This window comes from Cydia pomonella, chromosome 5, assembly GCF_033807575.1.
Source record: "Cydia pomonella isolate Wapato2018A chromosome 5, ilCydPomo1, whole genome shotgun sequence".
NCBI lineage: Eukaryota > Metazoa > Arthropoda > Insecta > Lepidoptera > Tortricidae > Cydia > Cydia pomonella.
This window is the reverse complement of record NC_084707.1, coordinates 19,908,386-19,935,930: the sequence shown is the minus strand read 5'-3', so window position 1 is coordinate 19,935,930 and position 27,545 is coordinate 19,908,386. Positions and strand designations below refer to the sequence as shown.

General features: G+C 37.2%; 1 protein-coding gene across 1 annotated transcript; it reads right to left on the bottom strand.

Moving 5' to 3' along the window:
- Positions 1-2: 2 nt before the first annotated feature.
- Positions 3-22,106, bottom strand: LOC133518035 (cytosolic carboxypeptidase 6-like). Its single transcript, XM_061851588.1, has 12 exons — positions 21,665-22,106; positions 17,723-17,970; positions 17,243-17,337; positions 16,430-16,646; positions 10,040-10,208; positions 9,492-9,559; positions 9,116-9,274; positions 8,099-8,190; positions 7,647-7,861; positions 6,914-7,127; positions 6,442-6,614; positions 3-1,435 (listed from the first exon to the last, which is right to left on the bottom strand). Exons 1-12 carry the CDS (start codon positions 21,669-21,671, stop codon positions 1,275-1,277), a joined length of 1,818 nt encoding a protein of 605 aa, XP_061707572.1. The 5' UTR covers positions 21,672-22,106; the 3' UTR covers positions 3-1,274.
- Positions 22,107-27,545: the final 5,439 nt, after the last annotated feature.

Genomic DNA, 27,545 nt, shown 5'->3' with positions numbered 1-27,545 from the left:
TGTTTGTTTTATTGGTTTATTAATATACAATACAAACTGGAGAGAGGGATATTATGCTATACGACATAAGGCACAAATGGTAGAATACAAAATTGTAGAGAAAAGGTGCTATTAGAGGAATAAAATGAGAACGTTTAAATTGCACAGTCAGTTTTTTTCTACAACTTCTAATAGCATTCTTAGGCGAGCTATTAAAGATTTACACTTAAAACAATCATTTTCAGCTTTGGTTTAATATTCCATAACCTTCAAATGTCCTTATTTACTTGTATATTAATTTTATAAAAACTTTAAAAACCAACGTCACTCTTAACTCAAATAGTAACAATTTATGCATACGTGCATTCCATGTGATCTTATTCATTGTTCACGAGTTTTGTACTTTTTCTGTAAATAGACAAAACTAAATGTTAATTTGTTACCTGTTTGACTTTGCATTTACAAAATAAAAATGCATAAAACGACAGATCTCTCTCGAAGCCAAAAATGTTTGTATAACCTGAGGTATAATTATTTTAGAGGCTGGACAAGATGCGAAAAGTTTTCAAAAAGTTGGAAAAGTTCTCAAAAGTATCAGGAACATTTCACAGGAAACAAAGGAAAGTTTCACTTTGGAAATGGAAAATTTAGATTCAAATACAAAAATATGAAATGTTTCCATGTAGAAATTTCGGAATTTTGGAAACTTTCCGACGGCACATGAGTAGTTTTAGACTGAAGAATTGACGAGTTCTTTTGTTTATGGCGATTTTACCCCTATGACTTAACGCGATAGAGTTTTTGGCTACACTCGAATATTCTGCCTATTCTCATTATGTCCTTTATAATAATTCCTCTAAAAAAATCAATAGATTTATCAGCACATTATACATAGTCCAAACGAGTGGTAACAAAAGACGACAAATAGGAATAACATCGTCTGGGTGCGGTTTCCTTGCTCCACTTGTTCCTACTGGGAATAAAAATAGGATTGAACCGAATACTCCGTAGCGCAGTAACTGGCCGTTTCCAGGATAATTCTTGTCGGGATTATCAAATAAATCTTATTCTAATAGAAAACCAACCCGTTCCAATAATGGGGGACGATTGTTGATTTTCGGGCGCTCGATTTCGTCACACGATAATCTGTGGAAAACGGCGAGATGCTATTTTTGAAATACGATAATTAGTAGAATTGGAAAAGGGAGAACACGAAAGGGAAGCGATCGAAATTTAAAAATCGGCCCCGCTCTATCGCGGCTGTGACCGCTCACACATGTAGATTCTCACGACGCCTATGAGTCGGAGTCATGCGTGTCGTACTCGTCGCTGGTAAACCTCGGATGCGAGGGTCGGGCCGGGCGCGCAAGCCTCGGGCGAGGATCGCGGCCGGTCGGCGTGCGGATGATGGCGCTGAGGTTCACCACGGACAGCCGGGGCGTGCGGACTGCTGTGCCTGCAATCATGTCTACTGTTTATAAAATTATCTAGAGTCCGTCTAAGGGCCAGTTGCACCAAACCACCTGCTAACGTAAGCACAGTTCGCTAAATTTTAACGCTTACGTGGGGGTCTTAACGATTGCTAAATAAAATGCGTTGCACCAACTATAAAATAACAGAATGTCGGCGCTAATCGTGTGGCCATACTATGAACGCGTTCCTACCAAAAAATTTATGGTAGAATTATTTTTTCATATAGCAACCCAGTCATAAATGTCAAAGTTGTCAAATTTTTCAACAACGAGAAAACTTGTAGGCGCGAACTAGTTTCTTTTCAGGTTTTAAATCTAAATATTACACAATTTATGCCATGCCAATCTTGAATATATTTATGATTATATTAATGGCACATTAAATTAAAGTGAAACTGCTGACTACGATTGTTCAGTGTCCAAGTGCTTTCCAAGCTGCAATACCGAATTAAACAAGGAGCTGCATTGCTCGGTAAGTTATCTTATTCGTTTAATACGTATCCCTAACTACTTTCAGAGCCCTAAGCACAAGGAATTACCTACGCTACCTACAAATACCGACAGTTGGGGCAACATTTCCAATTACATATATTGTTGACACAATAATACATAACTGTTAGTTCTGTTAGTAGCAGATATTCAAGTTACTTTTGTACTTTAATTTAAACCTGCTTGATCTAAGCATTTTCTTTTTGCCAATGGTTGAAACGGATCACAATATATTTTTATGCACAATAATTTCATGTTACTTTCTTTTCAGGTTTGATATACACCATTTGATATGGAATACAAGATGAAAGTTACACACAAGTGAATCGATTCAAGAAATCAAAGAATCATACACTAGATTAACTGGAAAAACTTGTTGCGAAAAATAAAGTATTATAAATGATATCTGAATTTAATTTTTGATAATAAAATACATTTTTAGTTACCTTATCTTACTTTATTTTCTATCTTACACTAAATCCTTTTTAGGTAGTGACTAATGGAGGTAAAAGGTTATCCGGAGAGAAATCAACAACTCATTGACATATAATATATTATTTCACAATTATATTTAAGTGCCTACTTATTATATTTTCTGTCATACTGGTGACTTCACTTGTTTATTCCAACTATTATTATTTTTTTCTTTATTGGGGTGATCATGATATAAATCATTTATGAAACATGGATGGGCTGTTGAAAAACTGGTATGGGGAAAACAAATAAAATCAATCTGAGGGCCTTTTATTATGACTGATTTTAGAGCTATTTAGGTATGTTAGGTTTTAAATGATGATGAATAGGGATTGGTGGGTTAATATGTAGGTAGGGTATTGTCAGTAGTCAGTCGTGTGTATAATAAATGTGTAGTCAGGTTTAAAAATAATGGGTTTACACATTCTCTAAAGTATGTTGTAATGCTCTTTTGCAAATTAAGACCTATGGATTATATTTTTACTAATTAACTGTTATGTTATTTCCAATACATGGCTAGGGTTACATACAATTGTTACATTGTAATTTATTTATATGCGACTTCACTGTATGACTGGTTGAATACAAGTAAAATTCAGGTGACAGAAGGGAGGCCATATTATATTTTATCTAACCCAGGTATTGGCTGTTATATTTATAAATGTTATCCAGTATGAAAGGAAACAATTAAGATGGTCAGCTCTTTATCATTTGTCACCATGCCTGTCATGTTCTAACAAGTATGTATGTGCAAAAGTGACGGGCATAGTGACAAGTGATAAAAATGGAACCATGCTGCCACCGCAGGTTATACCTATTAAACTACTCAGTTGTTCTCATGTATATTCGATATTTCCAGAAGAATTACTTTATTAGGCTCGGAGGCCACTATTGTCTAGACACAGTAAGAGATCCTTTGGCGTAGTATCAAGGTAAGTATGTCAGGGCATGCCGAGGCATCCCTCACACAAACAAATGCTAAGAACATCTGGCATTTCTAAGACACTGTGGTAAACCTGAAAATTCCAGAGGGATACCTTGACATTCACAAGCAGAGCTCAATGTGTAGGGATGCCTCGGCAATATGCTGAAGGACGGACGCCCTGCCATGCCATGTCGCTAACGGGTGCGGGACCCTATAATAGGTATAATGTAATAATTGAAGATGAGAGATACCCAGGTAGCCTACACTCAAAATAAATGTAGATTTTTGGAGCTGTTAATTGTTAAATCTAATTGTAACTTTGTATTCTAATAAATATTAATTTAAATATAAATATCACCATAAATAAAACTGTTTTAGTTAATTACTTGCAAAGTTGTTGTTTCTAGGGTTAATGAATAAGATATGTTGTAAAAGCAAATAAAACACAAGCAAGTATGTATGAATTGAAGTATTATAATCAGTTTTACATTAGGTACATATTTTGCCCACTTATATATAACCTATTATGCCGACTGGTCTGGAATTGTCCAATACATTTTCTTCGCACTAAAATACTTGATTTCATATGTAGCATCTTGTTTTATGTGATTTTATAGTTATAAATATAGTTCACTTCTCTTCTGGGTTACGATTTTCAGAGGCCGACTTTGTATATGTTTATAGTTGTCATCTCGCTGTTTTCGAATATCATAGTTAGTCCACTAATATTTCCAAGGGATATAACATTCTTATCTTGATTCCAATAAACAGAGAGCGTTTTAAATTGATTTTAATGACCAGTCTGTCGATAAATAGTGTTCATTACATGCCGTCGAGTTTCACTTTATGGGACGTATTTGTTAACCTGTGATAGCATCAATCTGGTCTTATCCTCAACTTAAACTCATTCTGCACTCGATTTCAATTTAAAACACACCTTTTCTTTGAATATCCGGAACAAATTAATGTATTTTATGAAACACAAGTAGTCTCGCAACTAAAATGACATTTAAAACCATTATGTCAACTATCACACGTTTTTGCGTTTAGATATTTCCACCTTTTTATTGTTATAAATATATTTTTAATCATTTACATTACTTTTTACTCAAATTATTTAATAATCAAACATAAATTCGTGAAATACGGACGATTTCCAAAAAGCGCCGCCATATTTATCGAACGACTTTGCTGTTAACCAGTGCTCTGCCACCGGTTAAGGGCAGCGTAACTTTTTAACGGACACATAGCGTGGTGCAACCCAAATATGCAGTTAGCATTCGCTAGCGCCATATTTACACATGATCAGTACATCAAATGGGCATGGTGCAACTGGCCCTAAGCCAGCTCTTCACCGATTTTGACGTCACAAAGTGTGGTTTGCCATTTTCATAGTGACGTTTATGGCGACAATATAAAGCGACAGTAACTTGTAAAACGGGACCGAGTAAGTATACGAGAGTACGATGCTAAATAATTAGACAACGCTACAACCATATATATAATATCCATGCATAACACGGCCTGCCAAATTTTTATACCGCGTGCCAGACTATGTCACGTTGCACGGTCGGTAGGTGAAACAATGTGTTCAAGTTGCCTAACTTTGTATGGCTTTAACATAAAGGGCAAGGTTACGGTCTAAGTTTTGAAAGAAACGTTATACAACGTTATTCTTGACTATATTTACGTAATAAACATTAATGGTGAAGCAATGAGCACTTGAAACTCGGTACTACTAGCACCATCTATCGACATACATACTTTCATCAGTTACTTTAGAGGGAAGAATAGCTTTATGAATCTAACGAATTAACAATAATTTTTCTATGAAATTCCATTTCTGGAGAAAACGTTTTCAACTAAGCACTCACGTGCTTGATATTTTTCAGTGACTTCTATTATTATAATAAAATAAAGGTGACAGCTGGTAACTACAGTTGCACTAAGCACACGAGTGGCTAACTAAATCTTAACAAATCACTTTGATTTTCATGTCGATCGCTTCAGCATAGTATATTCAAAGTTTATAAGTGTCGCTTATAACAAAAAAACATATAAGTATTTTTGTTTTGCAAATTTTGAAAAAAAAAGAAAAACCTATAAACCTGAAGTTTTTCATTGTGTCAATAACATACTTAAAATCATGGAGAATGGAAAATGTTTAGAAGTGGAAAAACGTTTTCTCCTTTTGTATGGACGATCACGTGGCACGGACCTAGATAAATTTATGTGAACCTTCATGTCACGCGGTATACTTTCCTCTTAACTTAAATAGAAACCGGTGTCGATTACTTTAAAAACCAACATCAACCATCTAAAGTTTTAAAAAATATAGTTAACCCATTCCCATTGACCAATAATGTTGTGAGGATTCGAGACACATAAAAGACCTGAACACGGTATTTACCTAGACTTTTGTTAAGAGATGCTGTGTAAGGTGCTCCTAAGTCCCAGTCCTAAGTAAGTAAGTAAGTTTAGTAATATTTTTTAATTTGGAACCTAGTCTTATTTAGGTACTCTCTTAAAATATATTTCTCTGGGAGTAAGAAGGATATTCAAAGTATTTATAGTCTGTCAAACAATTTTATCAGTAGAAAAAGGCGCGAAATTATAATTTTCTATGGTACGTTAACCCTTCGCGCCTAGTTTTTTAAATTTACCGTTTTTTTCTACTGACGGAAATGGCTTGACAGACTATATTTAGACATTACTCAACTATTATAGAAATAGCGCTTAGCTTCGAAAATAAATTGCTATACCACGTCAGTGGCCAACAAGCATACGGCCCGCTTGATAGTAAGCAGTCTCCGTAGCTTATGGATGCCTGCAACTCCAAAGGTGTTCGGTACATGCGCGTTGTCTACCCTGTTTGATCTCTGGCAACCTTACTCACCGGCAGAAACACAACACTATGAGTAGGGTCTAGTGTTATTTAGCTGCGGTTTTCTGTAAGGTGTGGAGGTGCTTCCCCAGTTGGGCTCGATATCCATTAGCACAGATCGAATACCATGACATCGTTACTACTTACGTAACGATGTCATGGTATTGGTGCCACCTTAAATTATGCTTAAAAGCCATCAGCTACAGTGTAGGTAGTACCTGTGATAAGAGGCAGTAGCGGGTCCAAATCTGGCTCTATTCTGGGCTTGGTGCGGCGGAGTCGCGTGGAGCGCGGCGGCAACGCCCGGAGCGGCGGCGGGGACGCCGGCGGCAGCGGCGGTGACAGCACCCGCCCGGCTAATACTCGCCGCTCGGGACTTGAGCTTGGTGACCTGTCATCATGAATCTTTGTTCAATGTTTAGCGAGGCGGCGATTGCGATCCTCGCTGCGCTCACAGTACTAATGTTTTAAAATGTTTAAATGTTCGTTTAATAACGAGTTAATACTCTCCAAGTCAATTTCCAAGATTTTATTGTAGTGTGGACAGAGGTGTCAGTTACGTAATTACTTGGTGATGTAGTTACCGAGATATGTTTGACCTCCTCGCGCGGGTGTTCCTGTGAATGGGTGTCGAATCACACGAGTGTTGCAGCTATGCGGTAAAAGACAAGATTAGTGCATAAATCGTACATTTTGGTATGTATGTGCGGTAAGTGTTCGTGTGGGGACATTGGGGACCAAGTGCGGCGGACTGGCCTTTCTCTGTCGGCGGCGGGGCGCCGACGCCGACGCCGACCGCGGCCGTCTTTCTTCTTGGTTGGTGCTCCTTGTCGCGGGGGTATGACGCCGATGTGTCGGTAGTAGTCGCAGAGAGCCTTCACTATAGATCGGCCGATTTTAGCATCTGTTTTGCTTAGTAAATTATTCTTCCTCATAACAACGTATTATTCCTTCAATCGAACAAAAAATATACTAGTGCACTATGATGAAAAAAGATGGCGCTAGCTGTATCAACACTGGTGTTTTTGCTATGCAGTAAAGCTGTCATTTTTATTATGTTTATAAATGAGTTGTTACAAAGCAAATTAATACTACTTAAATAAACTTCAGTAAGTATAAGATAAAAATTGAAGATAAAAACACTCAAGGCTCCTATACTTGGTATAGTACAAGAAAACAGGCTAGATGTCGCTAGTAGGACTACAAAGTTTGTTAAAAATACTAAAAAATCACTTCATCAGTTTATCATAAAATACACCATATGTGTATCAAGCGATACCTATTTTTAACGACTTTTATATTATTAGCACTGGCAGCAACCTGTTAAATGATTTTATTTTTGTTTGTTACTAATCTACACTAGATGGCGTTAGTAGTACCCCATTTCATGCATTATAGTAAAATAAAATATTATAAAGGATACAAGCATCTTCAGTATAATGTATGTAAGGTCCCTTAGGAGTGAGTCGGCGTCCTCCCAGTGAAACTAGTAATGTGTAAGCATCCACGGCGCCCTCCGGCAGTGCCCGGCGCGCCGTGCCGGCGGCCAGGGGGTCCGCGTTGTACAGGCATGCCTCGGGACGCCAGGCTTCCACGCGGGACGCCAGGAACTTTGGAAGGACGGCGTGACGCTCAAACCTATAATGGGTTGTTTCATGTTTAAAAGTGCATTACCCAAACGTCAAACGAGTTAAAATAAAATTGAAACTCGAGGCGCGGAGAACATTATTATCTCCTGGAACAAATAATTTTCAAAAGGCATTAATTCTTCTAAAGCTCTTTATTTCTAATGTAGCCATGCTGACCTGACGTATTCTAAAACCCGAAGAGCATTCCAACATCTCACGTTACTTCGTTAAGTTAATTCGTTCTCACCTGTACACGTCGTCATATGAGTTTCCCCGAACGAAAACTCCTTCAAAGCTTATGTCCGCGTGCAAGTCGATTATAAAATCCAATTGAAGAGACTGAAAACACAGACTTTGATTATAAACATCATATAATATTTGCATACCTAATTGAAATATATTTTACAGTACATATGGGGCTACTTTATAGCACTAGTGCGAGAAGTAGCATATTACGTTACTGTGTCGAACATTTAAAGGGCCATATGTACTGTAAAACGTTGTACGATACATGTGCGAATAGGTAATTCGCAACTCGTGTCGATTTAAAACACTCCCTTCGGTCGTGTTTTAATTTATCGCCACTCGTTTCGAATTTCCTATTTTTCGCACTTGTATCGTAATGTACTATTAATTACTTATTTTAAATTAAATAAATCTTAATTTAAGTGTGATTTATTTTTGTTCATAAAACACTTTGCAGCAATTAACACTACACACAGCAAACACTTTACATACATATATGTATAAAAAACTACTTACTTATAATAAAATTTAAAATTAATCTAAATTAAATGCAAGTAGGTAATTAAAATATGGACAGTTACTTTGCAGCAATGGTGTATCAAATTATATTATTTGCATTTGATTCCTACTGATTTTCAGTATGTACAGTGTGAATTTCCATGAAAGCTCCATATACCAAAGTGTCCGACAAAATACTTACCATAAATAGGTGGCGCTTCAATACCTAGAATACTTGAGAAAAAAATCTAATCATAGACAGCGCACTTCACTCCGCCAATAACGCCTAGGTTCTTAGCTACTCTAGCGCTACTCTGGAGAGATTTGGAACTATTATTTATAGCTGACAGCTGGACACTTTTGCAACAGTTCTGCCTAAGGAGATTTTGTTCCTTGCCTCTACCTTCTATAGTCACGATCGCTGATGGACATGTCAACGGCGGAAGTAGGACCCCAGCGGGTTCCACAGCTGGTTGGTCAGAAATATGACAGATAGAGAGATGAGTTACACCAATGTCACCTTCTCAGCGACGAGCTTGGACACGAGGTCGTTGACGGCCACGGCGGCAGGATGGGCGAAGGTAGTGGCGGTGACCCAGCTGCGGTTGAGATCGGCGCCCAGCAGGTCAGAGCGCTGGTTGCCCAGGAACACACCGTCGGGGTTCAACATCGGCACCACCTGTATTTAGAGTTTGGTTTGGCTAAGGACTAGAGTGTGTGGTTTGGTAAGCTAGGTACATTGGCGAATAATTGCTAAAACTAATTACATTTCAGTTCAATGTACCAGTACGAATTCTACATTCTTAGGCTAGATTAGGTAATGAGGAACCGGATCACACCGATTGTCTATTGATTTCGCAGAAATTAACTGCAATATTTTAGGTACTATTTATTACCTGAACAGCTACGTTGCTGCGTAACGCCAATGCCTTTTCGGATGAAGTTAAAAAATAATCAAGGATACCTGTAAATAAATAAAGGACTTGCATAAACCGGGGCCTATTACATAATTATGCAATAGGCCTCTGGGTGGGATTTTTAATTGTGTCGATAAGAAATGCTTTTACACATTACATAAACATTACGTGTACGTGACTATGTCGAAAATTTTGTAGGGTAAAACGTAGTACGGTACATCTGCGAATAGGATATTCGCAACTTGTATCCAGATAAAACATTCCCTTCAATGGTGTTTTAAATAAATAAATAAATAAATTATCATTTATTTCGACCATCTGTGGCCGACCGTGGCCGACGTTTTAATCTATCGCCACTCGTTGCGATTTTTTTATTTTTCGAGCTTGTATCGTATAAATATCTTAATTTTTTATTTGTTAAGCTTATATTTTTAATGCATGCAAATACATATTGAACATACTTTTAGCATAACTAGTACAAGGTATAATCCTACTATTAATAAAATAGGGATTTATTTTACATGGACCTTGGCAGATGAAAGATGCCGGCGGCTCGCCGCCATGCGTGCGCGCAAGGATAAGCACGACGCGCTTCTTTGGAACTCCCTTATTACCCTTCACCGCGGACTCTTCTCTCATCTCTTTATCCTGGACTCCGAGCTCCCCTATGGTGATGAGGTCAACCTTGCGTTTTTGCTGCAAGGATTTTTAAGAAAAATTATGTTGAATGTGAATGTATTTCGTTACTGATCATAGCTTGTAACAGCTTGTACTTTTGTAATAAAATTAGTCTTAGTACCTAGTAAAATCACTCTAATCTTACAATCAACTTCTCTTTTAGTTAAACTAGTAACTACGTCAAATTAGGAATAGATTGCATTGCCTTGCCGTCGTGTTACGGTACGGTGCAACAGAAAAACGTTAAGATGAGGAACACTGCCCAGGCTTAAAAGTAGCAATCTCTTTTATTACTTATAATTAATGATTAAACGAACTTACCTTAAGTGAAGTTCTATCATAATTATACGAAGCGCCTCGTCCGAAGAGATTAGTAACTGAAGATATATATATACATGTAGTTACGCCGGTAGGTGTCACCACTCTGCACTTAGTTTGGAGTTGTTTTTAAATTTTTATTCCTCAGTAAGTGGGTATGCCTAGATTCCACTTCCTGGCTGCCATCGCTCTGTCCGCTCATTAAGTTGAGAGAAATATTTTACATATATATGAATACATTGATTGATGTGTTTTATATAAGATAGTAAGCGGATGAGCGAAGCGATGGGTGGGAGGGAGTTATGTTACTAATCTCTTCGGACGAGGCGCTTCGTATAATTATGATAGAACTTCACTTAAGGTAAGTTCGTTTAATCATTAATTATACTTCGCGCCTCGTCCTCGAGATTAGTAACTGAAGATATATATATACATGTAGACTTTGAGAGTAATATTTCCCGAAAAACCATCAATCAATGTCGATATACTTATGTAATATAATATTAGACAATTTATACTATATTATAACCTCTCAGCATTGATACAGGAATCATTCTATTTATATGATATCAAAATAAAATCGACATATTTGTAGATATGTTATGTACTGTACTATAAAGTAGGATCGAATAATATCAGGCAAGATATCAATCTTTAACACCTTAAATACCATTAATTTATTGTATAAACTTGAAATTAGTCACTTAAGTGTACTTAAGTAAATTGAAGTCTTCATTGGATATTCATTGGTACAATTACAAGAATAAATGCCTACTATATATAAGATTTTGTAGGGCTATGCAAAAGTTTGTTTCTTAAATTAAACAGATGTTTCATCCTCTAACTTGGTACAATTTTTTGGTAAGTCAACAAATCTGTTAAACCTTAAAATATAATATATAATTATGTTTTTTTTTTTTTTTGTTAAACCTATTTCTAATAGCTTAGCAGTGTAATATACTCAATCGATACGAGATGAATACGTTATCTTTTCATTATTTATTTAATACGGATAACACCAGAGACAAACAGTCTTCATTACTTAAAATGGACCTTTGTAAAACTTTACAAAGGTATTGGACTGTCCGCTCCACCCTTTGGTGTTGCGGATGGTGTCGACGCCGACGCCGTGCGCGTGCGCGTGCGCGTGCGACACGGCGGCCCGCCGCGCCGACCATGCACTCGCTCAGTGTGTACTTGATCCGCTGACTGGGCGTCTGCGAGTCTACTGGTTTATGGGGCTTTTTAGCAGCGATGAACAAACAGACTGTCAGATATTCTTAAGGGCTTTCTTTTATTCACATAGCAAGAAATCGCCTCTGCTGGACATATAAAAAAAAAGGGTTTTCGCGGAAAAAAGGTAGATATATAATAGGTTGCTTACGCCTAAGTCTTAATGTTTTTACAATATCTGGAATTCTAATAGATATACATTCAGAAGTTATTTCAATGTTTTTTATATTAATATTTCACTTGGATTCTGTGAGCCGTAGTGAGAGCCAGCAATGTAACCGTTTTGTTTGAAAGCCTTTCAATTTCATTTATCGCTTGGAAACCAATCGCTCAACTGATTTAATACAAGATTGGTATCCCAAGTTTCATTGTACTTAGGCGTCAGATGCCGTAGAGGAAAAAACTCATTTAATGAGTCTCTAAAGCCTGTCATCATGTGATATTGTTGGAAGGCTAAGGACAAGGCCGATCTATAGGAGTTTAATGTTCCATATTAACTACCTTCATTAAACAGATTGGTAAAAAATAGACTACCTACTGTCGGAATAGACGAGTCATACGTCGACAAAGTTATTATTAGAAAAGGGCCACCACTTTTTAAGACAAACATCATACTGTTTTATAGCAATAGGGAGGGGCAAATTTGGCGATAGGGAAGCTATCATTATATCCAATCAGGATGATGGTAGGCTTCTCCTCGATAGGGTTACCCGCACAATATCCTTGCAGCCAGGGTAATCAAGTTGTGTATTCGTTGGGAACAGGAGTGAGAAATTGAAGCATTGCCACAAGGCTGAAATATTATGACTTGCTAGCAAAGCAAGGAGACTTCTAAAAGCAGGGTATCTTGGTTGTGTTGGCCACAACGATACGACCACGATACCTGTAGCTTTATCTGAAATAATCTTTCGAAGAGCTTTCAATAAAAACGAAAAAGGTGTGAAAGCGTAAAAGAACATGCCTGTACAGGCTACAGTAAACGAGTCTCTGATAACACGATAGCGATACGCATAGTCATCAGGGTCTTTGTGCCAAGAAATGTATTTTGCGCATTTCTTCTTTATACGACCTGCGAATAAATCGATTAAAGGTACCTAAACCAAATTGCATATTATCTCATTAAAAAACCCAATTGGCTAATTCCCATTCTATATCCGGATGTGATCTCCTTGATTTGTAATCAGCTATAATATTATCGCGGGATATTATATATGGTGCAAACACAAACAACCATTGCCGCAGACCTCTCTTAACCTGGGTAAGATGAGGGTATTGTATACCGCCCATTCGGTTAATGTAGGCAATCGCGGTAATATCTAATAGTAGTTGGAGTATCTGGCAATTGTACAAATTACATGAGTAAATTTGAAGAGCAATAAATGCGGCAGGCAGCTCTAAATAGTTGATATGATACTAGACCATTGGCCGCTTGCCGTACCACCCCCGCAGGCTCCTCCCCACCCCATAGTTGAGGCGTCAGAAAATATTTGAATTCGGAAATTATTGGTGATTAAAATTATCGGGGCCTTGTAAGTTAAGGAACTTGCAGCTTTCCAGTTCCTTCATATAGAGCCATCCGTACCCGATAGCCGGGCACGCTGAGTAGGCCGGTGAGTTTTGCTAGTTGTCTAATTTTGCAATGCTTCATTTTTAAACACTGTTCTACTCGTAACTCAGATTTTAAGCATGTTTTTGTAAGGTAAGCTAAGTCGCAACTGACGCGAGTTAATAATCATTCCTATAAGAATTTGCACGACGTCATAGGTGTAGGTAAGTGTGTACTACTTTTCTCTTGGTTGAAGATAAAGCCTAATGAAATTAATAACTGTATTGTTGGTTTTATGTTTTCTATACATTGTTCGTAACTTTGACCGAAAAGGAGCCAATCATCGAGATACAGAGTAGAGAGGAGGCCTGCTTGGTTCTTGTGATTTTGGTGAAATCATATAAGGCGCGGCCTCAGTCTTACGAGGCCGGACGGTAATACATTGAACTCATAGGTACGTTTTATTTTAGTAGATAAAACGAAAGTGCTTTCTTGACTCTGCGTGATTTTTCATAAAATCAAGCGTATTCATATAACAATCCTGTGTTAAGAGCTTAACAGCTGTTCGCAAATCCTCAAGCTTGAAATGGTCAGTTTTAATAAATTGATTAAAAAGTATTTATTTACAATGACAATATACATAATGGATATATACAGATGAATATATAAATTGATTTAACTATTTAAGATTGAATATAAAACGCATTTTTCCGTTCGGCTTCGACGCGAGAAAAATACTGGGCACAAATTGGCCGTCGCAAGGATTACACTCGGAGATGCAAAAGATTATTAATAAAATAGGTAAATAAATAAATATTATAGCGACAGTCCCACGGTAAGCCAGGAAAGCTAATTAATTAATTAATGGCATCTACAAAATGTGACCTCTCTACGCTAGAATATTCAGGCGATGAGGGCAAAAAGTGTTGAACAAATAGTACTTGAGAATTTGATTTTATAGCCAGCTGGATAGTATGGATATGAAAGTATGGCGCGGTTCGAATAATAAGCGCCCACTGTTTCTAATTTAGCGATAAACGGCCGGCGTACTTAAATGTGTGTAGTAGTAGTGGCGCGGCGGGGGCTGGTGCGCGTACGGCGGTCTGTAGTAGCGGCGCCGGGGGTGGCGGGGGCGCTATGGGCTGCTTAGGAACAAGAGCCTTCATCTCTCCGCCGGAATTAATAATGGCTTTAGCTGATTTAAGTGTTTCCGGCAAGTTTTTGCCGAATAAGCAAGAGTCTATCTTGGTGAATACCAAATCGAATGCCAATCTTGGTGAATACCAGTCGAGATTCAGTGAGAAAAGTATAAAATTGCGTGTGGTTACGTTCTCTGCGTATTATAAGTCGCACAAAATACGACCGATGTTTATAAGTTTTTGTAACAGGTCGTTATTTTTCGAATTTAATTACGATGTAATTATTTCGCTAAGACAAGATATTGCGAAAGCCATATCGGTTTATTTGGACTCGATGCCTTTGCAATATTTTTTATGTGGTTTTGCAAAATTTTCTGAAATAGCAGCTTTGATCTAAGGGTCTAACCTTTGGCGCGCCTATTTTCACGCAAATAGCAGAGATTATGTATTTACTAAGGAGATCTTTACGGATTTCTTTAGCTATAACTTCTATGGCTACATGTGTAAAACGGATAGCTATTTCTGCACATCTTTGCCATATATTGTGGTCGACGAGAGGTCATCTCCCAGAATCTCTTTGAAATACATCAACGTTCAAATCGTTTGTGTCAGCGATTTTTTTTTTTTTTTTTTTTTTTTTTCGTCAGACATTGGACGTGCTTGTGCCTGGTACGGCAGTGGCGCTTACGCCGACTATGGCGCTGGAGCTGTGTGTTGGTCTATGGTGCGCTTTGCTGAGCCTCAATAGGCTTTATGCAAATTTCCAACAGAGTTCTGAGGATCCTCGATAGGACAATTATCGGCCTCAATAGGCTCTTTCAGACACTCAGCGCTATTATATAGGTAATTCTGACTGTATGGGTTGTAGTTCAGTTCATAATCCGGGTATTCCGGAAACCCATCATTTAATCGTAAAACCAGTGATGCTGAGAACAAAAAGCAATATTTCGTTTGCTTTTATTTTTATATGCTCGTCTATTATAACAGCAAAATAGATAAATGAACATATTCACGACTATATTTAAGGAAAATGTGAACAATATACCAATAATAATATCATGTATAAATTACTACTATTAACTAATAAGTAATTACAAAATCTATGACTTTATTTTTTACTCATAAAAATCAAATATATTATTAATATTCTAATCGTCTGAACTAAACTAGATAACGCATGTTATCCCATCATAAAGCTAGGTAACAATTCCCAATGAATTGTACGCCAACCGTCATGCCATGCGTCGACTTAGCCCCAACGGCTAATCGGAGTGCATTGATGTATGTACAAGTATGAACTCGTATTGTGGTTCCGTACAGTCAATAGCTTTTTTTATTTTATTTTATATGTATATACAATTATACATATCATTTATTTAGGTACCAGTCCCCAATGAACTGAACGCCGACCGATACAATTTGTGCTTTGATTTATCCCCAATGGCTAAATCTGAGTGCACCACATACCTAGGTTTAATAACCTTGGTCGTTTAAAATTTGCAGAAGCGAAAATTAAAAAGACTTACTTGTTTCTTGTGGTATAAATTCCTCATTGGAACCTCTGTGTGACGAAGCACTTTCACTATATCGTATTTTACGTTTTAATTTTCGACTTTTATCCAGTAGATGATCAATGTCATCTTTGTATTTCTTAATATGTTCACGTTTCGGTATTTTTGCGAGAATCCACGAACAAGAAACTTAGTTAAGTTTTTAAGAAGTGACTTGAGTGGTCGATGAGCGGACAGAGCGATGGCAGCCAGGAAGTGGAATCTAGGCATACCCACTTACTGAGGAATAAAAATTTAAAAACAACTCCAAACTAAGTGCAGAGTGGTGACACCTACCGGCGTAACTACATGTATATATATATCTTCAGTTACTAATCTCGAGGACGAGGCGCGAAGTATAATTGAAAAATTCTCTTGAATTAACCGTGAAGTTGTAGACATCCTCGTATGGCTCATCAATACTCATCATTTGTGATAGTGTGCTAGTCTCACCGTAGTTTGCGCAATGCACTCCCTAGCGGCAAACGTCTGTGCGCGCTTCTCCCACAGCGTGAGGTACTTCTGCAACCTAGAGTAGGAGTAGGGTACAGCCGCCGTGAAATGGTAAACGTCTTCCTCGCGGTCGAAGCCGAAGGCGAGGCTCAATACGCGCCGGCCGCGGTGCACTGGTGACTTGTGGTAGAAGATGAAACGACGAGGAATGCGTTGCCTGGCATAGAAAATAACAACGTATAAAAAATACGCAGAACCAACCAACCAGAAGGTTCATAAAATCCAATAAGTAGTTTGCTTAATATATTGGTTATTTAGTTACGTCTAAGTACATTCAGTGCTGGGTAGAACTCTAGCGTTGTATTATATTTAGACAACCGGTCTGGCCTTGTTCCTGGGTTCAAATCCCGGTACGGCCAATTATTTGTGTGATGATCATATATATTTCTACCCGAGTCATGGATGTTTTATGTATTTAAGTACTTATATAATTATTATATATTTCGTTGTCTAAGTGTCTAAGTACCCATAACACAAGCCTTATTGAGCTTTCTGTGGGGCTTACTCAATTTGTGTGAAAATGTGTATCTTTAGATATCTATAGTATCAGCTATTAACTTCTAAGTTTAACCTACTAGCACATGCATGGTCGACTTGATTACGATCGGAACGCGGCGCAGCACAATCAAAGTGTCGAGCTTGATTGTACCGTGCATAGGTCACGTCACGTACGGAAACTAATTGCATCCAGTGTGCAAGCACACGCTAACTTATGTAGCCGACCTAGCTTGTATGCTTGTAATGTAAACTTACCATTTTGGACGCGAGGTTGAGCGGATTAGCGGTGTCATTTCGCCGTTGTATAAAGTTCTTTCTTTACCTAAGTTCACTATGTTGAATATTACTCTCTGAAATACGATAGGTGCTGGTTATTAAATTGTTTTATTCAGTGTTGAAAGCGTGTCAAAAATAATGAATCTGAAGTACTTTGAGGATTTATGTACATCGGACGTATATAGATAGATTAATCTATTACCGTGGCTATTACTTTAGGCCAATGCCTAGGTCCCTAAGTATATAATTTTGAGTGATACCTATTAGTATTTAAGATGATAAAAATTATAATGTGAATTAAATCATTCACAAACCAAATGGCACAGAGGATTTCATAATTTTAAGAAGAGTAGGTAACCGGATCCTGGATTACGTTGTCCGTACTAAAGTAAGTACTAGTGTCACAAACAGTAAATGCACCTGTAAGAAAAAGGCATTTAGAATTTCAAGAATACAAACCTGATCCTGCTTCACATTTTCCACGGTAAAGTTATACCAGAACCGCGAGCGCGGGCGGCATGTATCAGGCCGCACGAAGAGATCGTACTCGAGCTCAGTGATGTGATCTGCTCGGCCCAAGTTCCCGCACTCGAAGGCCGCGTCGAAGCAAAGCTGGCCGCGCTTGGCCTTGCCGCTGTGGCCCGGCGGCCTCACAATCAGCCGGTTCAGGTTGCCAAGCCCTCCTTCTCCGTCGCTCTCTTCGCTGTCTGGTAATTTGAGAAGATACTGGTTTTTACTACACTCTGCATCTCTAAGGAATTGGACGGAGATATGCGAAAGTGCATCATGGAACTCGCGCTCTAACTTTCGTTTCGATACCTACGTGACAATGAGTGGTGGAAGTATTTACGTTTTTTAATCGGAATCATCATAACGTTCATGTTGGTAAGTAGACACACTATAACAACTTGAATAAACTGATATATGTACGCGTTCGAGCTTACGAAATTTTTGTCGGCAGTTGACTGACACTGGACCCTCGCCGTTAAACACCAACATTAAGCGGCCAGGAGGATAAATTACTTATATTATTGTACGTACATAAAACAGATAATTTTTTTACCGCCATAAACGCATTATTTCTCTTGTAGGTATATACGGAATGGAATACCATTAATATCCCTCGTGTATATGGAGGTGTGCTCCAGGTCGTTTGGATACGAAGACATAGTTAGGACTGATCGTGTTTCTCAGCGGGAACCGTTCCCGGCCTAGACTAGCGCCTACCTGTTAACTTGCTACAGGCTGCTCCATTTGGGAAAGGAATAAGGTTTTTTAATAAGACGGCCTCCTAGTATAGTCTGTCTGTAGTGCACCTGCCTACAAAGTAAGAGGTCCCGAGTTCTAAATCTATTGGAACGGGCATTTATTTGTGTGTTTACCACAAATTTAATAACTTATTCACGAGTTATGGATGTTTTCTATGTATTTACCTATATATGCTTAGGCATAAAGTTAGCTTTATGTTATATATCGTCTAGTACCCACAACACAAGCCTTGTTGAGCTTACTGTATGAATAGATCTATCTGTCCTAAAATATAGGTAAGTACCTAATGTAGATACTGTCTATGAACCTTTCATTAATATTTTCAAGTTGAATAAGTATTTGCTTCGAAGGCCCACCCCGATTCGCGACATAAGATTGAAACCATACCGATACCCCGGCATTCACTCTCCCAAGTAAATAGCTATCGAAACCGACAGCTGTCCAACAGGTGGTGACAGATAAGTGAGAAACGTGTACCGAAGAGCGGATGCTTTCCTTGCTGGTGAGTTTCGAATATACGGGCGTGGACAATCCGGACCAAAGGTTTCTTTAACTTCAATATATGTAGAATCTGATTTTAACTGTAGGTATACAGTTAAAATCAGATTCTACTATTTTAGAGCATTAAAGTCCCTGTTCATCACTCATAATATTGGTATCTAGTACCTACACTATTGGCTCTTTGAGCTATAAACCTCGGAATAAGCTTTAAAAATGTTGAGTCATTATCACAGTGAACTAACAATAGTATTAAGTGCGTTAGACCCTACTGCTTACGCTTAAGTCCTTTATGACAATTCCCGCCATTTTGAACTTTTCGCAAAAGACGATACAACAGAAAAAATCTGTCTATCTACCGAACCTGCTCACAAAATTTCACGAGAATCGGTTGAGTAATGCGACCTGCAGAGGAGAACATCCGGTCGTACGAAAGCATTTTTGCCCAAGCTGAAATGGAGACCTCCGCTCGCTAACGCTCTGTCAATAAATAGAAGACGGTTCGGTAAATAAAAACCGCAGAAACTCTTTGAGACCAAAACACCGATCGCATTTAGTAGGTATACAATATAATAAAATATATATTTTTATATACAATAGAATATAAATATAATAAAATATTTTTTTCAAACTTATAAATTATTAGAGAATATATTGTTCACCTCAGCAGCTCGAACAAGCCTACTTTCGTCACTCCAGGGAGACAAAGTAGCTTTTTAATTTAGTGAAGGCCATGAATACAGGAATATTCTCGAGAAGCTCATCATAATGATGATGCCTTTCATTCATGAATGTAAATAAATGTGGTTAACTTTACTTGATGTTGAATTTTTTTGACCTTTAATATGTTCTCACTATTGAGGTGAAAAGTTGTATGTATCACACGAGAGCAAATTTATTTTACCGCAAGAAAAATCAACTTTCCTCTTTTGTTGCACAAATAACTATTACTTATACACATTCGCCCCGAAATCAGCCTGTATATCAGTTCACGTAGTTTAAACTTAGTGCCCCATAAGATTGGTGGTGAGTCCACGATGCAAACCGTTCACAGTGACACGCCACCTGCTAACGATTGAAAGGTTAACTATTTATTGCGAATTGATTCGCAAACACCTTAAACTCATGCAATACAACACTACACCATTGGTCGGGGTCGATGTGCTTCAAGTACAGTCAGCAGCAACATTCTTCACGCTATTAATGCAATAAGTATTTCGACACCTACTCTAAACTAATTAATTGCATACAAACAATTAAAATAATTTAATATAATTGAAATTCTGTCATTGATTTTAATATTGACTTGTAAAATTTATTTTTTTATCAATAAATGAGAGACGCAAATACATTGCCGCTGCCTGCCTGGGTAACCTAAGCAGAAGACCGTGATGGATGGCGCAAGCGTGTTGTGGAGGGGAGAAGGCTATGCGACCAAGCCTGGTTTAATGCATTAGATAGCAAGAGGTGTCGCAGAAAGCAATCCGGGACTGGAACCTCAGGTGGCATGAGCTTTCTCTGCCAAAAATGTGGAAGGTCGTACCGCTCACGCATCGGCCTCCACAGTCACCAAGCCCGTTGTCTAATCAGCAATGTTTAAATCGTCTGCAATAGACGCAAAGGCCTGTGATGGTACCTATAGCTTTTTTATCAGTCAAAACCTTTTTGACAGAACTTATGACCTGACTAAGTATAACATTTAGTTTAGAGCGTCACCGATCTTAATTCCTTTTTAAATATGCTTTAAACCAATTTTTGTCAAAAAGTTTAGAAGCCAGAAGCAGGACTGGCCGCTGACAGAAGATTTGATTTGGATCTGTCATGTAAAAAGTACGCCCATAGTACGCCCATTGCGAATGAGAACTCAATGCGTTTGAAGTACTATTAATAAATTAATATATTAACTATAATCCAATATTTTTCAAGATCAATATTATAATTATGTGCTCTCAAGAAATTTATTTATTTCTTTATAAAATTCTAAGTGTTTAAAAGTGTAGTGAAATATCATTTAAAATAAAAATACAATCCTTACACCTTATAAAACAACGTCCCGCGCCGCGCCGCGTCTGTATACATTTATTAATGTATTTCGAGATAAACTCAAAAACGATTTAACGGGTTTTCATGCAGTTTTCACTTTTATTTTCACTTTTAATTGAAAATAACAAGGTATTGGAAAAATGCTTAGCTTGGCTCTTAATGCCTAGTGGCCCTAGTGCCTTTCCAAATCTTAATAAAGCCTGAATTGCTAGGCTCTCATATCTGGTACGACAGACCGGGTGGCGTGTGGCATGCTCGGGTGTCGTGTTTCTAGCCCACATGCCTCGTGAAACAATTCTACAGGCACGGTAAAGCATTACAAAATTAAACGCCACATTATTTCTCACAGCATTGTATTTTTTATTTTGCCATAAACTATACGGAATTTGTAAAAATAGGCTTACAACTCAAAGCATATGAACATTAAGATTATAAATATAATTCAGATAGTAGCTACAATATTGCTATAGTTTATATGTAGCCTGTCGAAATACCAAGATTTTTTTGGTATTTTACTTATTTATTAAGTTTAACAAACCATTAGGCACAGTGAGTGCTTATGCGTAAAGTACAAAACTCTACTTTACTTACCTGACATGTTGGCGTTACGATCCTCTCACCAAGCTACCATCTATCTCATCGCTATGCCTCATCTTTCCATAATAACTGAATCATAATAACAAGTATTTAGCGTTTCGGCTACATTTTCCCTTAGCTCACTTGACTGCCGTTGCCATGGGTAGTCGTCATGCGTCATTTTCATACTATAACAAAAACAAAAATATTTCGTAGGACGCATAAATATGAGCAACTGTTGCTAGGCGACGCCCGCGGCGTGGCACGTGCTATGCGTTCATCATAACATAACAGCCATAACGTATATAGACTGCACATTACATAGCCAATAAGCGTAAATAGTGGGCACTGTTAAAGAAACCATGCACATTGGAAATCTAACTTATTCTGGTTACGAAGAAGCCTTAAGTACGCTCAAAAGAAAATCCTTTAACAATAGGTTAAAGGATTCCCGGTCCCCGGAGAATATATGTCCGGACTGATTATTAATCAAAGGCAAAAAGGGTGAATATGGTTGATTCTTAGAGATGAGTGTAAATATTTCCTAGAATACGCAGAAAAACAATATGAAAAAGGTTTATGCACTGTACATTATTTTTATTTTAACAAAATCTCATTCGGAGGGGTAGAAGTGGATGTATTAACTGTGACGTCACCGTTAATGTGTACTTTATAGTAACATAAGTAGCTGATTAATCGACATATTGCATATTGGATAGCGGCTACGAGCTGCCCGCGTAGCCAACGTGCATCCGTGGCGAACGAAACGCAACTGTCACAGTCGCACTAATATGGAAGAGTGATAGAGAGAGATAACTACGCTACGCTACGGAGGGTTAACGATTGTAACGTTGGCTACGCGGCCTGGTTCGACACGCCGAGAGGTTACAAGGCTCCGCTACGCAGGGTCATGGACGTGCCGGAAAATGTATGCCTATGCGACACATTAGTTTGTGATATGTAGTACCTAATTTACGCGCAAAATAGTGTGTGTGTTAATAAAATAGGCAAACAGACAAGTTTCTTTACAATGACATTCGATTGCCACCAAAGTTATGTAGGTATGATGTTTAACTCAATCGGGATTGTCGGGAACCAGAAAGTACCTAACGGCCCGATTCGACAATAGGGTTGTTTCCATCTACAAATCTTAGGACAGAATAGTAGCCCAATAAATTCTTATGGATTATAAGAACATGTTAAACTACCTTTAGTGGACCTCTAATGAGCATATTTTTGTAAATATTGAATTTAAAATATCGTTTAACACACGTCACGTGACCGAAGTCGAAACGACATTGAAGATTCTGATGACGTCACAACTCACGGTTTGACACTGGGCTATAACCGCGAAAATCGAAGTTCATCATTGCAGGCATTTTTCTCTGTCATTCTAATTACGTCTTAGTAAGAGTAAAAGAAAAAGATCCCAGATCCCCACAATATACGATTTTCGGTTTTTGCGGTAGGCCAAAGTTGTCTGTTCCAAAGAGTGAAGTAAGTATATAGGTCTGTTCTCGCACAAAAATTAATACTCAAGCCGTAACCATTTTGGTGGTGGGCAATTAATTGAAGCTTCGATATCTGCACTAAAAAGTAACATCATAGAAATGCTAATGGATAATAAATACTTTATGATATATAATAACTCATTATTACAGAAAACATATTTTATTAGCCGGTTAAAAACCCACACGCACGCATACACAGCTTGCCCACCACCTAAATGGCTACGGCTTGAGTATCAAATTCTGCACTGAGAATAAGTAGACAACGGGAGGCCTTGGTGTTACGTGTATATGTACCTATATACTTAATTTACTCTTTGGTATGTACATAGTTATGTGTCAAACCGTAAACTGTGACAAATATATTTTGTTAATTTAACATATTTAAAGCCGTTTTTAGGGGAAAAGTTAAATTTCATAGCAACGTTTGGTTAATATAGAGCGTATTTACAAGCGTTTCAAAAAATTGGAAACAACCCTATTAAGATATGTCAAACATTTGCTAAAGATACGATATAGATTAGATATATCAGTGTCAAAAGTGTCGTTTCTTCAAACAAATACGTCATTTTTGACACTGGAAAAATTTTGACGTATTTTAATATCCGAATCGGGTTGTAAATTAACCCGAGATATTTAGACCAATAAATAGTTCGAGGGTGAGATGGTTACTTTTACCCGAATTAATCATTTCGATTATGAGATGAGGAAACTTAAAACACAAAAAATGTAGGTTTATTATAGATATATTTCTTTAGAACAAATTATTAACAGATACATAAGTACTTACAGCGATAGGTAAACGACATAACAACAATGAAATTAAATTAGTTAATTAAAGTTTACAGAGAAATTTGAACAATTCGAAAAAGACAAATTAATAGGACATTATGGGCGTCGTTTAAGAATCTCTCAACCTCTTCAGCAGTGAAAATCTTTAATTTCTTGCTTTTAAAGTTTTCCGATCGTCATTTTAAAAATGCTAACAAGTTCTTAAAATTCTTCAAATCAACTTAATGCTTGTTATGAATAGTTCATTTAAGCATTATACGTGCTCCAAAGTGTAGATGGTTTTAATGTCTTCGATATTTCTGCGAAATATGCCAGAAACACGGTTTCCGACAGCGACTTTACTTTTTTAGCGCTTCTCCAGTTTATAAACTGGTCGTATGCCTTCATGTATCTCTCCTTAGAACATTCCGGTAACAAACTATCGATCGCCGTTTTCACCTAAAAGTAAAGCTACTTTTATCGATTCGGGAGTTGAATTAATTTCTTCGTCACTGGAATCGCACGATAAATCCATTTTTATTCAGAACTGAACAATTTTCTTGTTTTATCTGTTATTCCCGCCTTTTCTTTTCTATGATTTGATTTTGTTTCTAATTAAAAAGTTTCAGTGTAATGGGCTCTACTCTATAGACACTATAACAAACAAAACACATGCAACAAATCGCAAACGATTTTTGATACAATCCCGATAAAGTGGGTACGAATCAGTACGAATTCAGTCTATAAAACCCATTATTCAATCATTTCATTCATTCAATTGCTAGATTGTCTATGGTTTCAGACATTTTATTACCTATTTTTAAGAGACAGAAAGAGATAGCAATAGGTGTCTTTACCACCATGAATGAGTGGAATAGTAGAATGATTTGTATAGTTTTTTTTCAGAGACAGAAAGAGATAGCGATAGGTGTCTGTACTACCTTAAATGAATGGAGGTACAGACACTGGGTTTATTTTATAGAATAGAATAGAATAGAAATCTTTATTGCGAAACCATGGTACATAATAGATGTTATATTAGAGTGTGAAAACACATGGCACCCTGTTAGGGCATTGCAAATAATCTTACATCTAGGTATTCTAGTTTCTATCATGTAATGTTCTTAATTAAATATAAACAACATTGTCTAAACTTATTAAAGAATTAACTAAGAATTAAATAGTCGTACCTAAATTAACATTTCAGTACACAAGGTGTTAATTAGGGATATATAATATGCAATAAGGGAATATCATTAGTAATTACAAAATAAAGTTATCTTCCATGAACTCTTGGACGGAATAGTATGCCTTCTCCATTAAAAATAATTTTAAATTTGATATGAATGACTTTAAATTTTCTATGTTTCTAATTTTGTTGGGCAGTTTGTTGTAAACCTGGATGGCCCTGAAATAAGGGCCTTTTTTGTAGATGTCTAAAATTGGTTCCGGGGGTGAGAGCTTATTATTTCGACGTGCACTTTTACAATATTCAAATAATTTTATATTCTTTCGGACAAAAGTTGAAATTTCTAGAATGTAGAGAGAGGGGAGAGTCAAAATTTGGAGGTTGGTGAAATGTTTCTTGCAACTGTCGGTTTGTTGTATATTAGTTAGTATGCGGACACATTTTTTTTGGGCTATAAAGAGATCATGAGCGTCACTGCTATGACCCCATAACATAATACCGTAACGTAACCAAGCTTGAGCGTAAGAGTGATATGCGGACAAGGCGCACTCAGTATGAGTGTTTGACTTTAGAATGCTCAGGGCAAAAAGGAAGGAGGAGGAGTTTTGATTTTACTTTTGATATATGTTTTGTCCAGTTGATATGAGTGTCAATAGTTATTCCTAATAAAGTGCATTCTGTGTCTTCATTTATTTTTAGATCCTGCAACAGCGGTGTTAAATCGGTAGGCTTTTTCTGATAGGGTCTGAATTGTATTATCTTTGTTTTATTTGTATTAATTATTAAATTGTGTTCCTGTAACCAGTCTGTGATATTTGTGAAAGTTTCCTTAATGTAGGAGTAGTCATTGGAGTCGTTGTCATGTCTAAACAGGAGGGTCACGTCGTCAGCAAATATGATACATTTGTGGTTGGTTATTTTAGGAAGATCGTTTATATATATTAGGAACAGCAAACATCCTAATACGCTACCTTGGGGGATAGAATTATTAATGGTGTGCCATTTAGATTGCTGTTTTATTAGTTTGTCGGAATCTTTATAGTGATGGTCTATTAGTACGAACTGTTGCCTATTGTTAAGATATGATTTTAACCAATTATGAGCATCGCCACGAATCCCGATTTCATACAGTTTGGTGAGTAATATTGGGTGAGAAACTCTGTCGTAGGCTTTGGACATGTCCAACAAAAGACCAATAGCGTAGTTTTTAGTTTTAAGGTGTTCCAGTATTCCTTGGATAAATGTGTAGACTGCTAAGGTGGTTGATCGATTTTGGCGAAAGGCAAATTGGTTCTCTTCTAATAAGTTGAACTTTTCTAGAAAGTTATAAATTCGGTCAGCCATGCATCTTTCAAATATTTTTGAGATTGTGGGTAGAAGAGCGATTGGTCTGTAGTCGGCAATATTATGTTGTTTTCCGCCCTTTTTTAAAACTGGTTTTATAGCTGCTATTTTTAATTTGTCAGGAAAGCAACATTCATGGAAGGACTGGTTGATTAATTATGTGATCGGTGGTGTTAGTTCATCATTACATGCCTTTATTAGAGTTGGGGGTATTTCGTCAAAGCCGTAAGTGCATTTGTTTGGTAGGTTCTTTATAACTCTTTGTACTTCTAATTCAGTGACGGGCTGAAGGAACATTGATTTGATGGATGGGGAAGGACAAGGGCGACCACGGGGCTGATTTGTGTCCGTGCTTTGGCCTACAGAGCTAAAGTAATCATTGAATGTGTTAGCGATGATCTGAGGATTTTTAATTATAGTGTTTTGATTTCTTAGTTCTATATTTTTGTGTTGTTTACTCGTGTCTTTTCCTGTTATCTTTTTTATTACTTGCCACATAGTTTTAGTTTTGTTATTAGATTTTTCCATGTCCTGGATGTAGCTAAGCTTTTTCGATTTTTTTATGCATTTTTGTAGGATTTTTGAATATGACTTATAATGTTTCTTAAACACATCGTTGTCATTTTCGTTAACTATAGTTCTTAATAATCTCTTGTGGAGGCACGATTTTTTAAGACCCTTTGTTAGCCAAGGCTTACGCTTACTTTTATTAAGCCTAATGTTTTTTTTGTGGAATTATCTTATTTAGGAGTTTGTGTAAATTATAGTGAAATATATTGTAATTAGTGTTAATGTTATTGTGTTTAGCTAAAATATTGTTCCAATTGATATCATTTAGGGCTGCTTTAAATCTCTGTACATTGTTATTATTAAAATTTCTTTTGAGGGTGTACATGTTATTCGACAAATTTACATTCAGCTTAAAATTATACGTTAAAGATTTGTGATCGGAGAGTCCTTTATCTTCTACATTCAGTTCAAAGTTTTTATAATTAGAGAATATGAGGTCAATACAAGTGGCTGTATTACTTGTTACTCTGGTTGGTACATCTACAACTTGGTGGAGATTAAGTTCAAGCATTGT

Coding starts and splice junctions, on each gene's coding strand:
- LOC133518035 (XM_061851588.1), bottom strand. Junction 9,560..10,039: donor GGCATCTTTCATCTGCCAAG/GTCCATGTAAAA, acceptor ATTTATTTACAG/GTATCCTTGATTATTTTTTA. Junction 1,436..6,441: donor GCTACTGCCTCTTATCACAG/GTACTACCTACA, acceptor ACATGATTGCAG/GCACAGCAGTCCGCACGCCC.